This window comes from Triticum aestivum, chromosome 2A (assembly GCF_018294505.1).
Source record: "Triticum aestivum cultivar Chinese Spring chromosome 2A, IWGSC CS RefSeq v2.1, whole genome shotgun sequence".
Lineage (NCBI taxonomy): Eukaryota > Viridiplantae > Streptophyta > Magnoliopsida > Poales > Poaceae > Triticum > Triticum aestivum.
The window spans coordinates 198,295,315-198,310,284 of NC_057797.1; the positions used below are offsets into that span (position 1 = coordinate 198,295,315).

The following is a 14,970-nucleotide window of genomic DNA, read 5'->3' on the forward strand; positions in this document are numbered from 1 at the left end:
GTCGCCACTCCCATACCGGAGCCGACTAAGGCCTTGTACAATGGGAGATGCTTAAGGAGGTGCTTAGAAAAATAAACCGAGTATTTTTGAAGCATCGGTGTCTATTTTTACAGGAGAGACGCTTAGTTAAGCGTCTGCCCTGTACAAATAAGCACAAGTGTTTAAGGAAAGCCTAATTTATTTCTCTAAGCACTTCTCCTAAACACCTTGCATTGTACGAGGCCTAATGGACCAAATCTTAAAGGCGTTGTGTATGGCAAGGTTCCTCCATGCGTAGAGAGTGGTGAAACTTGTTGAGAAAATGATTATACTAATGTTGGTTAATTAATATAAGATGCTTATAAAAATTGATTATACCATACATTAATGACCCCAAAAAATGTGCATACCAAATTAGAATAATAAAAATAAAAATACATAACTACAACTAAATAAAGGTTATGAATAGTACCTTGCTGGTACTATTCACAGCCAGTTATGTTTTTTCTTCTGGTTTTTGTGTTGTGCATTGGAAAAATATAATTGTATATCTTTAAATGTGTAATGCAGTAGTGTTGTCATTTTTTAAAAAATTACCAAGACTTTTGTGATGTTGAATTATGAGCTCAATCTTTTGGAATAATAATAATAATAATAATAATAATAATAATAATAATAATAATAATAATAATAATAATAATAATAATAATAATAATAATAATAATAATAATAATAATACTAGCTTAATGCACTAGTACAGCTAAAAGGGTTAGTGCACGGTACGCTAAATGGCCACATAAACTCTAACATTCCAAATTTTACTTTGTCAGAAACACACGACTCCAAAATTCCTAGCCCTTCTGGTAACAATGTACAACGGTTAAAAGAACAAGTTAAAATGTTAATCGGTGAATTATCACCCTGTGCAGGATCCAGAATTACATATGACCACAAACTCATGCATGCAATAGAAACCAGCGCACGAGCACACGCACACAGCTACCGTCCGGCTCTGATCAAGACATTACAATGAGCAGGGACATGACAGCCGCGCTGGCCGCGGCGAGTGCCGCCTGTGCGGCAGTAGCAACGGCGGCGGAGCTCTTGCCCTCCTCGCCCGGCTGGACCTGCGGGACGTCCTCAGGGCATTTGAGCCCCAGGTTGTCCCCCTTGCATGTATTGGCGAAGAGCCCCGCCGGGTACTTGCCGTAGAGGTGGATGAGGCTGAACATGGTGGCGGCGCAGTTGGTGGCGACGTCGTTGATGTAGGTGTCGTAGGGGCACGCGAACTCCGTGAGCGCCGGGCAGCACAGCGCCGGCTGGTACAGGGGCCCTTTACACTTGCTCGTGATGAGGGTGTAGTTGGCCCCCTCGAAGGTCACCGGGCATTCTGCGCAGGAGATCCGTGTCAGCCGGTCCACTCCACGTACGAGCCTCGCGGGACGTTGGAGGGAGCGAACGCAAAAGTTGGATTTACTTACCCTTCTTGGCCTGCAGCAAGCTCCGGCCGGCGCCGCCGTGCGAGTGCGATTGGAGCGCGTCATCTGCATCCACGGGGCGCAACGGCAGATCGGTCAGATGATCAAGCCACGGATCAAGAAAGCCGAATCACGTTAAAATAATATTATGGGAATTAAGTGCCGTAACGAGGATGACCGTGGACCAACTTGAGATGAATCCGGCGGCGGCGAAGCCGGTGACGACGGCGAGAACGGCGGCGCGCAGCATCAGGACTCTATCCAGCTCCAGAACTATGTTGATTTTGTGGCCGCCTCCTCCCTGGCCACCGAGGCTTCGCTAGCTCCAGGCCGCGCGCCTCTTCCGGTCTCGGGATCGATGGCAGAGGGAGGCAATGGGCGCAGAGGGCGGTGAGGAGAGGTTAACGGTGGCACCGTAGAGAGGCAGGGAGAGACGAAGCGGTGGAGAGACGGATGGACGCGGAGGAGGGCAGAGGTTGGCGCCGGCGCGCGCCCGAGACAAACGGGGACGTGTTTTAAAATAGGCGTGGATTTGAACGGCTAGGAACGTCGTGGGCTGGACCTCTCGCCAACCTCTGCATGGTTTCTATTCAAGGTGACCACGGTCAGGGGTAGATTGTTGCACTCAGGCCAGCTGCACAGGGCCCCAAAAAATCTTGAGGCCCCTAATTTTTTTAGCACAGTACATTAGTATTGTTATTACTATAACTAATCAGGTACTTGTTCTCAAGAAAACTAATCAGGTATTATTACAGACTAAATAAACAAGGCACGGCCGAACTTGCTGACCTTAACCCCGGCCCAGTCATGTTCCTTTCTCATCTTCACGGCAGTCGAAGCAGTCGCGTACGCAAACACATAAAATTCTGCTCAGCGACAGGCGCAAATCAAATCGCTGCAACTTAATGCTTCGTCTCCTGGTCTCCTCTCTCTGATTTTTCTCCAATGGATTCACATTGTTTCAAAAAAAAAATGGCTACAACTGCTGATTTATTCGGCTGCGACGGTGCTACCTCGCACTTATAAATTGGGTGGATTTAGTTTGATTCTTCGTTCTCTCTTTCATCCCTCAGCAGAGCAATCGGAGTTTCCTTTGTTTCTCTTGGTCGAGGAGCAAAGCAATCGGAGCGCTATACGCCGTTGTTGCTTCATGGTCTGCATCCATCAACACTCAACAACTGTAGGTTGTTTGTCCCTTTTTGTTTTGAACTCCCCTGTTCTTAAGTTAATTTGCTGCTCTTCCATGAATGTATGCATCCGGCTGGCTTATAATTTTCTAAGATGTCTAATAGACGTAGGCACGATTCTAAGAATACAAGATAATTTAATATTTCAAAGTAATAAATATTTTTTTGGCATGATTTATCTTTGATATTTCTCAATGGTTAATGAAAAATATTTCGATTAGTTTTCCTGTATATGGGGCCTAGATTATCATTTCGCACCGGGGCCAAAATTTCTGAGGTACGGCCCTGGTTGCACTTAACGTTACTGCCCTCCAAAAATGAGAAGAAAGAGATAGAGAGAAAATGGAAAAAAAAGTTGTGAACTTACTATTTTATGAGTAATGAATAATGTTCACTCTTGATGACATAGCCACTGGACATGACATGTTTATATAGCCAGCAACCGGCTCGAAAATTGCTTTTGGAGGCCGAGCTCCATGGAGGCCACCAAATGTAAAATTCGTGAAAATTCATTTTTTATACATTTCAAAAAATTCTGAAAAAATTACAGAGATAGATGAAGGCATGGTGCACAGGTGTATAAATTTTCAGGACGAAATACCTCGAAATGAGGGTTGTGCAAGAAAGACAAATCTAGGGCTCTTTAACACATGATACTATTCATCCTCCCAAAGCATGATTTTGTCTTTTTTGTACAGGTCGCATTTCAACGTATTTCATTCTGAAAGTTTACGCATATACGCCTCACACCTTGTTTACGTGTACAAGTTTTTTCAGATTTTTTTGAAACCAAAATTTTCAAAATTTGATTTTCTTTCAAAAAAAATCAGCTTCATGGAGGCCGAGAGTCAAAACATCACTCTCGCAACTGGTTATATTATTAACCATGCTCTTGATACCAACATGACATCTATTCGGGAGAGCCTGAGAACGTCCTCATTTACTCCTTGGAACCTACTTTTTGGTTTAACTTGATGATCGACTAGAATAATGGCATGTTAGTTATATGCCACAGAAATGACCATGAGGGTTTGGGACAAGGAGATTCCCTATCTCCTGGCTGGCTACATGCACTCGCTATAATAATGGATGCAGTTAGACTTTTCAGAAGCAATAGAACAAACATGAAGAGTATAGGATCCCCAGGCCTCATTAGCCCATAATGATCTACTGAGAATACCTATGGTTAAAAGGGTAAATCCTAGGCTAATGACACAATAACTTCCAGAATGCAAATACTCTATTAATTGATATTTGTAATAAGTTGGAAATGAAGGGACGAGGTGCTTTTTAAAGCACTTGTTTTTGCATAGAAATAGTAGTCTCACCAAAGAAAAATGTTTTATCTAAAACACTATTTTCATTTTAGAAAAGAAATGGAAATTATTTTGAAATCTAATGATTATAATAGTGGCAAATAATAAGGATCCAGACAAAAGAGTGGCATAGCTTAATAACATCATACTGACATGCATCATTAACCACTAGGATTATAGAGCAGGTGCTAGTATCATGAATTGATGCATTTCAGTTAAAAGACCTGACGTGGCAAAGTCTTGCGTTAAAATAGTACTTGGTGTAGTTATTGTGCTCAAATCATTTTTAGAGTTATGTATTTTCGGAATGCTATGGAGATATACAAAGCCCATGAGAGAAAGATCAATGAGTCATACTCCCTCCGTTCCAAAATAAGTATCTCAACTTTAGTACAACCTCAACTTTAGTACAACCTTGTGCTAAAGTTAGTACAAAGTTGAGACATTTATTTTGAGACGGAGGGAGTATAAATTAGTTAATGTAAAATGCCCCGAAGAATCCGAACGAGAAACTAACAATCTTGTTATAGAGGAAAAAAAAGGTAACTATCATTCCTTTTTCTGCCGAATCACGTAACCCCCAAAATTCACGAGCTAATAAGGTTATCAAATGAATCGATAGAATTGCCACTTTGAAACTCATAGGTGTATATGCACTGAATCAATATCTGAGCCTCTGAGGTGGTGGGGAAGGTACGTTTCCTTACATAAAAGACACATGCATATGGTCCGTCGGCGAAAAAACTTTGCTCTAGCAAAGGGAGCACCTCGGAAAAATATAGACTGTCGCTGTACATCTTCTCTCCAATACGATTTTTCACTCAGTTGGCGCACATGTCATCAAAGTTTGAAATTTCAAAGATATTGAAATTTTGATAATTTTTGTTGGCATGAACAGGCCCGTATGTGGGCAGGCGCAGCCGGAGCAGCTGCACAGGGCCACAAAAAAAATCTTGGGGCCCCTAATTTTTTTAGCACAGTACATTAGTATTGTTATTACTATAACTAATCAGGTACTTGTTCTCAAGAAAACTAATCAGGTATTATTACAGACTAAATAAACAAGGCACGGCCGAACTTGCTGACCTTAACCCCGGCCCAGTCATGTTTCTTTCTCATCTTCACGGCAGTCGAAGCAGTCGCGTACGCAAACACATAAAATTCTGCTCAGCGACAGGCGCAAATCAAATCGCTGCAACTTAATGCTTCGTCTCCTGGTCTCCTCTCTCTGATTTTTCTCCAATGGATTCACATTGTTTCAAAAAAAAAAATGTCTACAACTGCTGATTTATTCGGCTGCGACGGTGCTACCTCGCACTTATAAATTGGGTGGATTTAGTTTGATTCTTCGTTCTCTCTTTCATCCCTCAGCAGAGCAATCGGAGTTTCCTTTGTTTCTCTTGGTCGAGGAGCAAAGCAATCGGAGCGCTATACGCCGTTGTTGCTTCATGGTCTGCATCCATCAACACTCAACAACTGTAGGTTGTTTGTCCCTTTTTGTTTTGAACTCCTTTGTTCTTAAGTTAATTTGCTGCTTTTCCATGAATGTATGCATCCGGCTGGCTTATAATTTTCTAAGATGTCTAATAGACGTAGGCACGATTCTAAGAATACAAGATAATTTAATATTTCAAAGTAATAAATATTTTTTTGGCATGATTTATCTTTGATATTTCTCAATGGTTAATGAAAAATATTTCGATTAGTTTTCCTGTATATGGGGCCTAGATTATCATTTCGCACCGGGGCCAAAATTTCTGAGGTACGGCCCTGGGCATGAAATATTTGTAACCTTAATTTTTTTGACAATACTCAAATCAAATTCAAATGGCAAAGAATTTTCAGTGGGATCCAAAATTTTCACTTTACCCAAATGTTAAACCTTACACGTGATAGTTGGCCATGCATGAAAAAAGTAAGCGCGGTGTGGGACATGGCAATTATACTAATGTGCGAATCTGGTCAATTCGGTCAGATGTTGTACATGGGAAGGAAGACCCATCACCGGAGGTCTCAGTGGAATTCTTGCAAGGCTATGTGCGTTTCTTGAGACTGGTATGAGAATTTAGTACGGAGGAGATATGGAAGGGTAAAATGTCAGTAGAAGATGTGAGGCCGGCGAAGGAAGTTAAGGCACATGAACCTATCCGCATGGTTGCCTTGTCGGTCGATGGGTCGTTTCTGCTGGTGGATGGCACTGCAGCAGCATGCATGATTTTAAGAAGGCTGGATAGAAGTGTCATCTTTGTTGCTCGTAGGTTTTCATTCAACTATAATGATGCACTGGAAGCTGAAATTCACGCCTTGATGCAGGGCATGGTCTAATACAACATTCTGAAGAGGCGGAGGTGGTACAATCAGACTCCTTTGAGGCGTTGGCTACATTGTCCGAGAGGGTTTATTGAGGTCGTGTTATGATCATCTTGTATCTGAAATCAAGTTAATCATGATAGAGAGAGAAGTTATTCCGATGAGACTAAAAAGAGAATATAATAGGGTTGCAGCTCAATTGGTGTTGTATAGTCTGAACACGAGGTAATATTGGCTACAGTTCAGGGCCATACCTCAGAAATTTTGGCCCCGGTGCGAAATGATAATCTAGGCCCCATATACAGGAAAACTAATCGAAATATTTTTCATTAACCATTGAGAAATATCAAAGATAAATCATGCCAAAAAATATTTATTACTTTGAAATATTAAATTATCTTGTATTCTTAGAATCGTGCCTACGTCTATTAGACATCTTAGAAAATTATAAGCCAGCCGGATGCATACATTCATGGAAGAGCAGCAAATTAACTTAAGAACAGAGGAGTTTAAAACAAAAAGGGACAAACAACCTACAGTTGTTGAGTGTTGATGGATGCAGACCATGAAGCAACAACGGCGTATAGCGCTCCGATTGCTTTGCTCCTCGACCAAGAGAAACAAAGGAAACTCCGATTGCTCTGCTGAGGGATGAAAAAGAGAACGAAGAATCAAACTAAATCCACCCAATTTATAAGTGCGAGGTAGCACCGTCGCAGCCGAATAAATCAGCAGTTGTAGCCTTTTTTTTTTGAAACAATGTGAATCCATTGAAGAAAAATCAGAGAAAGGAGACCAGGAGACGAAGCATTAAGTTGCAGCGATTTGATTTGCGCCTGTCGCTGAGCAGAATTTTATGTGTTTGTGTACGCGACTGCTTCGACTGCCGTGAAGATGAGAAAGGAACATGACTGGGCCGGGGTTAAGGTCAGCAAGTTCGGCCGTGCCTTGTTTATTTAGTCTGTAATAATACCTGATTAGTTTTCTTGAGAACAAGTACCTGATTAGTTATAGTAATAACAATACTAATGTACTGTGCTAAAAAAATTAGGGGCCCCAAGATTTTTTGAGGCTCTGTGCAGCTGCTCCGGTTGCGCCTGCCCACATACGGGCCTGCTACAGTTAGAACCACACTATGTATTGAGAAGCTTCTGCCTAACCCATTGGAATAAATTTCTTTCACCTGTCAAAAGAGAAAATGACTACAACAGAAAGCCCCCACGACCCATCATTTGCAAGCTATCTAAAAGTTACTCGTCCGCGAGTATAGAAATACTCCGCACCATCGCAAAGTTTGGTTTCCACTAGCTACGCATGCAACATGCATGATGGAACAGTTGCCGCCCGCAATAGATGATTTTGTGCGAGAACAGTACGTGTGGCCGGCACTTTCCTCTTTCCCCATATCCGCCGGAACATAAATTATGAACTCCCAGTATATTTGTCAGTGTTAAGTCTTAATCCGAATTTTATAATTACATAAACTCTCGGACAAAAAAATAAGAAAATAATGGAACTACTGTGCTAAATAACAAAGAAAAAGTAAGGAGAAATCAAAGGTGGATCACTTCTTGCGGTTCCTCACAAGGAACCCATCCATAACCGCCTTCGTCTTGATTGTCTCCACTTGTCTCCTCGACGCCGCGCTGTGCTCCGGCGACGACGCAACCAGCAGCAGGCTCTCGGCCGCCTTGGCCCTGGCAGGCGGCCATGTTCGCGGGAAGAAGCAGAGCACCGCGGTGGTAAGTAGCGTGGCCGCGAGCCGGCCGCAGAACATCATCATCAAGAGGCACACCAGCACCGCCGCCACGCCGACCGCGGGCGACCTCCTCTCCTCCGGCCGCTTCTTCGCCGGCGTTGGCACCACTTCCAAGCACAACGACGAGGAGGAGGAGGACCGGGAGCAGGAGCGGGAGGAGGAGGAGGAGGAGTAGGCCGAGTCCAGCGACGCCGCGGTGCTGAGCGCCGACGAGGACGTCACGGACGAGGACGACGACTTCCCCGCGCCGGCAGCGATCATGTCGTATATACTTAAGTCTTTTTCGCGGCGGCCCGGCGACGTGATCCTCTTCGTCCCCGTCGACGGCGACGGCGACTTCTCGCCCTTGCTGCTACCAAAGAAGAACCTCCCTCGGCGGCGAGGAGTCCGGTGAGTCCTCGCAGCCACCGCCTCGTCAGCGACGGCCGCCGCGCCTCCGAAGCACGCGAACTTCATGCCCGGCGCGCGTGGGTGTGGATAGATGGATATCTGGAGCGGCGCAGGAGAGGCTGTTGGCGTTGGCGTGCCGGTCGTGTGTCGCCTGGCTTGTCGCGTCGGGTGTCGGTTCTGATGCTCCGTGTCCGCCTCCGAGCGCCGTACTTATACGGGCGCGAGCATTACTGCTGCTAGTGCTCGTGCTAGTGTGTGTGGGGCACAGGCGCGGGCGCCAGTGGTTTGGTTGGTGCAGCGCGAGTGGGAAACGGACGGAAGGCGAAGGCGAAGGCGAAGCAGAAGGCGACGCGAGATGCGTGCGCGCGCGGGGAGGCGGTTCGCGTCCGCGGGGCTCAGTTTGGGACTTTGTTGGACGCGTCGGTCGCGACCCGTGTGGTGGGGAGCTTTTGTTTGGGCCGGCCGCGTTGCCGGGTGGTTGGTTGACCGGAGCCCGGACGGACTCTGATGGTCCCGGCCGGGCTCGAACCGGATCCCATCGGGGGCCCTACCGGTTCGGCCTATGTGCTCGCTACTCGGTCCTGCGTTTAGCACGTTGCGATTACGTGATTAATTAATTAATTATTAGTTTCAGTGACTGAGGCCGTGTGGTGTGTGCATGATTTGTTCGCGTGATTGTGTTTGCGAATTGTATTAGGTCGCGGATACGAGCACGGATCTTTGTGTCGTGTTTGAGGGGGACTGTGTGTTGTATTGTACTATTATTCAAATTGAAGCTGGCATTGTTTGGGTGAAGCTAAACAAAGATCTCGTGCGCTGCCTTCGAGAGATATTTACTTGCCTGCCAGAGTGGAGCTTTGCTTTCTGAATATCTTGGAGTCCCTACTCCCTGGTGATGAAAAATAGAATTAAGAATAGGGAGTAGAAAAGATTAGCAAGAGGCTGGACAGTTGGCAAGGGAAAATATCCTGATAAAATCCTTACGGGCTAGTATACCTCTGTACGTACATGTTAATCCCTCTACAGAGTTCATGTTGGAATAGGAGAAAAGACTCTTGTTAACATCTATCTTCTACCTAAGTTTTTTGTGGCAATTGTTTTTGTGTTTTTCTTTAGTTGAGTTTTTTTGACAATTATTTAAGGTTTTCGATGGATACGTCGGTTAGATGAGGGTCCAATCACTGAAGCAATCATCCCATGCATCCTTTTTATATCGCGTGTCACCACCATTCCACACCCACGCGTTCGTCGCATGTCCCCAATTCCTGCATGCTCCTTTTTCCTCCATTTCTTTCCACTCAATCGTTGTTGCTTCCATCCCAATCACCTTGTTTATGGCGGTGGATATTTTGCCCATACAGCCGAAATCTAGCAGCTTGCCAGTCGTCTTCTCCTTCATCTTACGAGGATCAACGAGTGACAAGACAATTATGAAGTATCTTACAGAAGTGAAAGTTCATTTTAATAAAAATAAAAGGAGATTGTTTTCTCTTCTAACTATGATTTGCTACACTTACTAGTTGTACAGAAAATGCCTTCTTTCGCAAAAAAAAATCTTTTTTAGAAAAGGAGGATGACCCCAACCTCCACATCTGGAATATGCATACGACCATTTTATTAATTATTCACAAAGATTAAAAAAAACATCAATAAGTCTGAAGCCATCATTTTCACAACATATATTGCTACTCCTATCTAACTGATGAAGGGGTGCCGATAGTCCGAGCCGAATACCAAACAGATTTTGCACCAAAGCCTAACATCTAAAATCCGAGGGCCCAACCAAACCACACTGCCGGGTCTGGGACGCACACCAGTTTGGCACCTTCTCAGAGGCTGCCGCCGCCGTCTTTCACACTACCGGGTCTTGGGCGCACACCGGTTTGGCCTTTGAAAATTTCATTTTTTCTTCACAAAGTGTAAGACAAGGGCAGCCAATTATATTCATCGTTTTCATGTAATGATCATCTTGGAGGGTGGGAGGGAGGGTACTACTACTACGTACAATTATTGATGCCCCCCGTACTAAGTTTCCATGGCCTTTTCAGCCTTCTTCTAAAGTCGATCGCTTTTGGAGAAAGACATAGACCTCATGTTAATTAATCAGTGACATGCACAACAAGTGCCTTTGTCTGGTTAGATAGGAAAGCTAGCAAAAGCCACAAAGGATTTTCGTTAATAATACAGAGCTGATGGGATTTGGGGAGAGGCGGCCGGGGCTAGTGGAGTCTTTTCGCGATGCGACGTGTCCATCAGGGAGTGTCCTTCCTCATGCAATACGGTTCTAAAATAGCGTTCAAAAAAGAAATAAGGGCTCTAAATATACTCTGTTGCATGAGGATGGTGTCTTCAATGTTCAGGAGCACGGAGCAACGTTGTCGAACCCTCGCTGCATTTTTTTTAGAAACTTTCAATCTATTCATCTTCAATCTTGCTGGAATGGATATGTCTACATATATTTTAGTGCTAAATACTTATATCCGTTTGAAGAACGAAGTGAGTATACTTCTTTCAAAGGCGAGAAGTCATGTGAGTATTAAACAAGTCTGAATTTCACAAGAACACTTTGATGAAAAAGAAACATACATGGCCAAGGGGAACTTTTTGCCATCTCCGGCCTACAACCTGTTGGCATGGCGTGATCTAGCTCGATGCCACACCTTCCCACAGTGTTGAAGGCAGAGAGTCGTTGTGATTGCGACCAAGAAGTCATGAGTGACTCGGGTGGCGGCGGCGCCTCCACCTTCATCACCTCCGCTCTTCTCTTTCACCGTCATCGTCGGCCAAAGCCGCCAGGGCAAAGCCCCTTGGGTTGGCTAGCAGCGAGGCTCTCCTCTCTCCCCCATGCATGGACGGTTAGTGTAGGATGTCATGTCTGTGCTGGGGCACCGAGCTTGAGTGGGGTTCAGCGGCGCGGCCCAGGCCGATGCTCCGGTGGCACACACATGGTGGCGATGCGGCGAGTGTGTGGCTCCCGCTCGGTGAATCAGGTGCAGACAGCTCAGTCGGGATTCAGTTGATGGTGTGTCCTCGTCGCGTGTGTTGGCGTGCGTATGGCGACTGGACTAGGTGTGGTGGGCGATATTGAACTGCAACCGGTGTCTCTTGGTAGTGGCGCCCGACGTGCTTGAATAGGGTACTTCAGCGCTTCGGCGTGCGAGTATTTTCGGGTGATGCATGACCAACACCTCGTCGGCATGGGGCGGCGGCGGGCTTGGGCCTGACATGGGCAGGCCACGGGGGCGGGGTGGCGCACGGTTCGTCGGAGTCCAACTATGTAGATCTAGGGTCAGGATGGAAGGTGTCGCTGGTTGGACGGGCTCCGGTCTATTGAGGCCTACAACACCAGTGCACCCTTTCCGGGCTGCCCCCAACGACGATGTTTGCTAACTCTGTGGATCTGTGCCCCAGACGAGGTAAGGGTTCCTGGAAACATGTGTTGATGTGGCCACTCATGACTGTGGCGGCGCTTCAGCACGACGGTTTCACTCACTCATTGGGCGTGTCAATGTCGAGGCTTCGGTGACCAGGTCCCCAGGCGGCGGTGGTGTGTTTGTCTTGGATGTGACGGCCCTAGATGGTGAGTCTGCACGATTGGCTCTAGGTGGGTAGCATGGCAGCTGTGGTGGCGCCTCCTTTTGGCTACGTGTAGGGGAGGGGTGGAGTGTGTCCCTAGTGTCATCGGAGCTTTAGCGGTGCCGAGCCCCTAGTCTGTATCTAGAGGCTTGATGCGGGCGTCCCCTCCGCCTTCGTGGGGTGGGTCGACAACCTTGAGTTCACAAGGGGCATCTTTGTGGGTCTGGGCGAAAGCTCTGCGCTCCGGCACCGATAGCGGCAGCACCTACCACTACAAAAAAAGACACATCGGTGACATTTTGGGCCGAACGAAATTTTTTCTGTCATACATATGACACTTCTATGACGATAATTGTGACAAAACCTGGTATCATCATAGATGTGGTGGGCTCCTCTTTCTATGACAAAAAATCATGACAGAAAATGGACTTTTCGTCCTGGGCGGGCCGGAGACGCAGCTGCATGACATTCTTTGGGCCGTCTATGACGGAAAAAACTGTGGTAGAAGCGAGGGGGAGGAAAATTTCGGGAAGTTCCCAGTTACGGTGGGAGGTCGGGGACCGAGCGATGCGCGTTTCTCTCGTACACATACGCGCGTGTGTGCGAGGCGTTGGCTCTAACTGAACCCGAGCGAGGCGTTGGGCTCTAACTAAACCCGAGCGATTGCACTGCAGGCTACGCGTTACTGAACCTGAGCGATTGATCGATGGCTGTTAACTGAACCCGATCGAGCGATTCCTTCGCTATTGCTGCTAACTAAAGCCGATCGATACTGCCTCTAGATGAACAGTGAGCTTGCGGGGGCGGGGGTGGATGAATAGTTCCCGGTGGGGGTGGATGAACAGGACCCCGTGGTGTTGCCTCTGGATGAACATGACCCCGATCGATTGAGCCGGTTGGGGCTGGATGAACAGGACCCCGTGGAGGGCTGGATGAATAGGACCACCCCGTGGAGGGCAGGATGAATAGTAGACGGTGGAGGGCAGGATGAACAATAGCTCGTGGAGGGGTGGTTGAACAGGAGCCCGTGGAGAGGGCTGGTTGAACAGTAGCCGGTGGAGTAGCGCGCGGTGGAGGCTGGATGAACAGGAACCCGTGGATGAACAGTCGCAGGTGGAGGCTGGAGGAGGTCGACGGTGGATGAACAGTAGCTCGTGGAGGCTGGAGGGGGTCGATGGTGGAGATGAACAGTATCCCGTGGAGTCCCGTTTTGCGGTACGCCGCACCCCTCCCGATGAACAGGACCCCCGTTTCGACCGTAGCACTCCAACACAAGTCTGTTACCTCCATTTTGCGTTACGCCACACCCCTCCCGATCAATAGGACCCCCGTTTCGACCGTAGGAGGTCCGTTTCCTCCGTTTTGCGGTACACCAGACCCCTCCCGATGAACAGGATCCCGTTTCGAACGTGGCCGGTCGAACACAAGGCCGTTTCCTCCGTTCTGCGGTACGCCAGGCCTCCTTTCCATCGCCTGTTCCGTCCAAGCCCTCCCGATGAACACGACGCATTCCGTTGCCTCCCCATGAACATGATGGATTCTGTTGCCTCCCCATGAACACGACGACTACGCTATTTCTCCGTTCCGACCCAGCCATGTACACGAGCCCTGGCCGTACATATGCGCGAGTAGGCGTTCGAGACCTCACCCGTATGTACACATATGTGGCCGTATTTTCTTTCTTGCACCCTGACCGTTGTACGTACGTGTAAATGCTACGTGCGCGCCTCTACTACGACACGTGCACGCCTCTACTACAACACGTGCGCGCCTCTACATCAACTAGTATGTACGTACACGTTCGCGACCAGAATGACAACGCTACGTACGCTTCGACCAGGTGGGTCCCGACTGTCAGACACTTCCTTGCCCGTAAAGATGTAGTTGGTCGGTCCCAGCAATCAGGGGGCGAATCGTTTTTTTTGCCCGGACGCACTTCCTTGCGTGCGAAGATGTAGCTGGTGGGTCCCAACAGTCAGGGGGAAACGTTTTTTTCGCGAAATATGATGGCCCGTCCGGTGGGTCCCGCTGTCAGGTGGAGGAATAATTATTTTGCACGTAATAAGGAGGCACTTCCTTGCTGCGGCCGTGGACCCAGCTGTCACTCTCTCCACGTACAGTCCACGTCTGATGGAAGCCGTTCCTTGACCACGTTGACCATGCCGCGCCGAGAGCACCAGGGCGGTGGATGACGGCGAGGCCTAGGAAGGGGACGACGCAGAGCCGGGGAAGACGCGACAGTGGATGCCCACGCGTAGAGGAGTACGAGAGTTCACTGGTTCGCTGTGATGTGAGGCTGTCGTCGCCGCAGAATAACATGGGGTGTGGGTGAGTAGAGGGATGGCCTGGTCAACGGTGGGAGTAGTAGGGGGCGGTGAGGCCTCTGCCGCATCGTAGCCGGCCACGGGAGCCAGGAGCACGAGGCACGACCGGCGCTGGTTTTGGCGGCTGGAGCAAGAAGACCAAAAGTTGAAGAAGCACTACGGCCGTTGGATGAACATCGTACGGTCACTGGAGCTAGAATCGTGCATATTGACTAAGTTGACAAAGCCCTCCGTCCCCGTCAACATAGTAGGCCCACAAGTCAGCCTGCCACTATACTGGGTCCTAGCTAACAGGGGGAGTATTCATTTTTTGTACGTAATAAGGAGGCACTTCCTTGCGTGCGAAGATATAGCTGGTGGGTCCGAACTGTCAGCGGCGGTAACATTTTTTTCGCGAAATACAGAGGCCCTTTCGGTGGGTCCCTGATGTCAGGTGGAGGAATCATTATTTTGCGCGTAATAAGGAGGCATTTCCTTGCGTGCGGCCGTGGACCCAGCTGTCGGCCTCTCCATGTAAAGCCCACTTCAGATGCATGTCGGTCGTTGACCATGTTGACCAGGCCGCGCCGAGAGCACCAGGGCGGTTAATGAAGGCGAGGCCTAGGAAGGGAACGACACGGAGGCAGGGAAGACTCGGCAGTTGTTTCCACG

General features: G+C 47.8%; 2 protein-coding genes across 2 annotated transcripts; both read right to left on the reverse strand.

Annotated features, from left to right (window-relative positions):
- Positions 1-859: 859 nt before the first annotated feature.
- LOC123185141 (GPI-anchored protein LLG1) lies at positions 860-1,971 on the reverse strand. The gene is made up of 3 exons (XM_044597125.1): positions 1,647-1,971; positions 1,461-1,523; positions 860-1,369 (listed from the first exon to the last, which is right to left on the reverse strand). The coding sequence occupies exons 1-3, from the start codon at positions 1,705-1,707 to the stop codon at positions 996-998; spliced, it is 498 nt and encodes a 165-aa protein (XP_044453060.1). The 5' UTR covers positions 1,708-1,971; the 3' UTR covers positions 860-995.
- A 5,739-nt stretch (positions 1,972-7,710) lies between these two features.
- LOC123185142 (uncharacterized) lies at positions 7,711-8,850 on the reverse strand. The gene has a single exon (XM_044597126.1). The coding sequence runs from the start codon at positions 8,483-8,485 to the stop codon at positions 7,835-7,837; it is 651 nt and encodes a 216-aa protein (XP_044453061.1). The 5' UTR covers positions 8,486-8,850; the 3' UTR covers positions 7,711-7,834.
- Between the last annotated feature and the right edge of the window lie 6,120 nt (positions 8,851-14,970).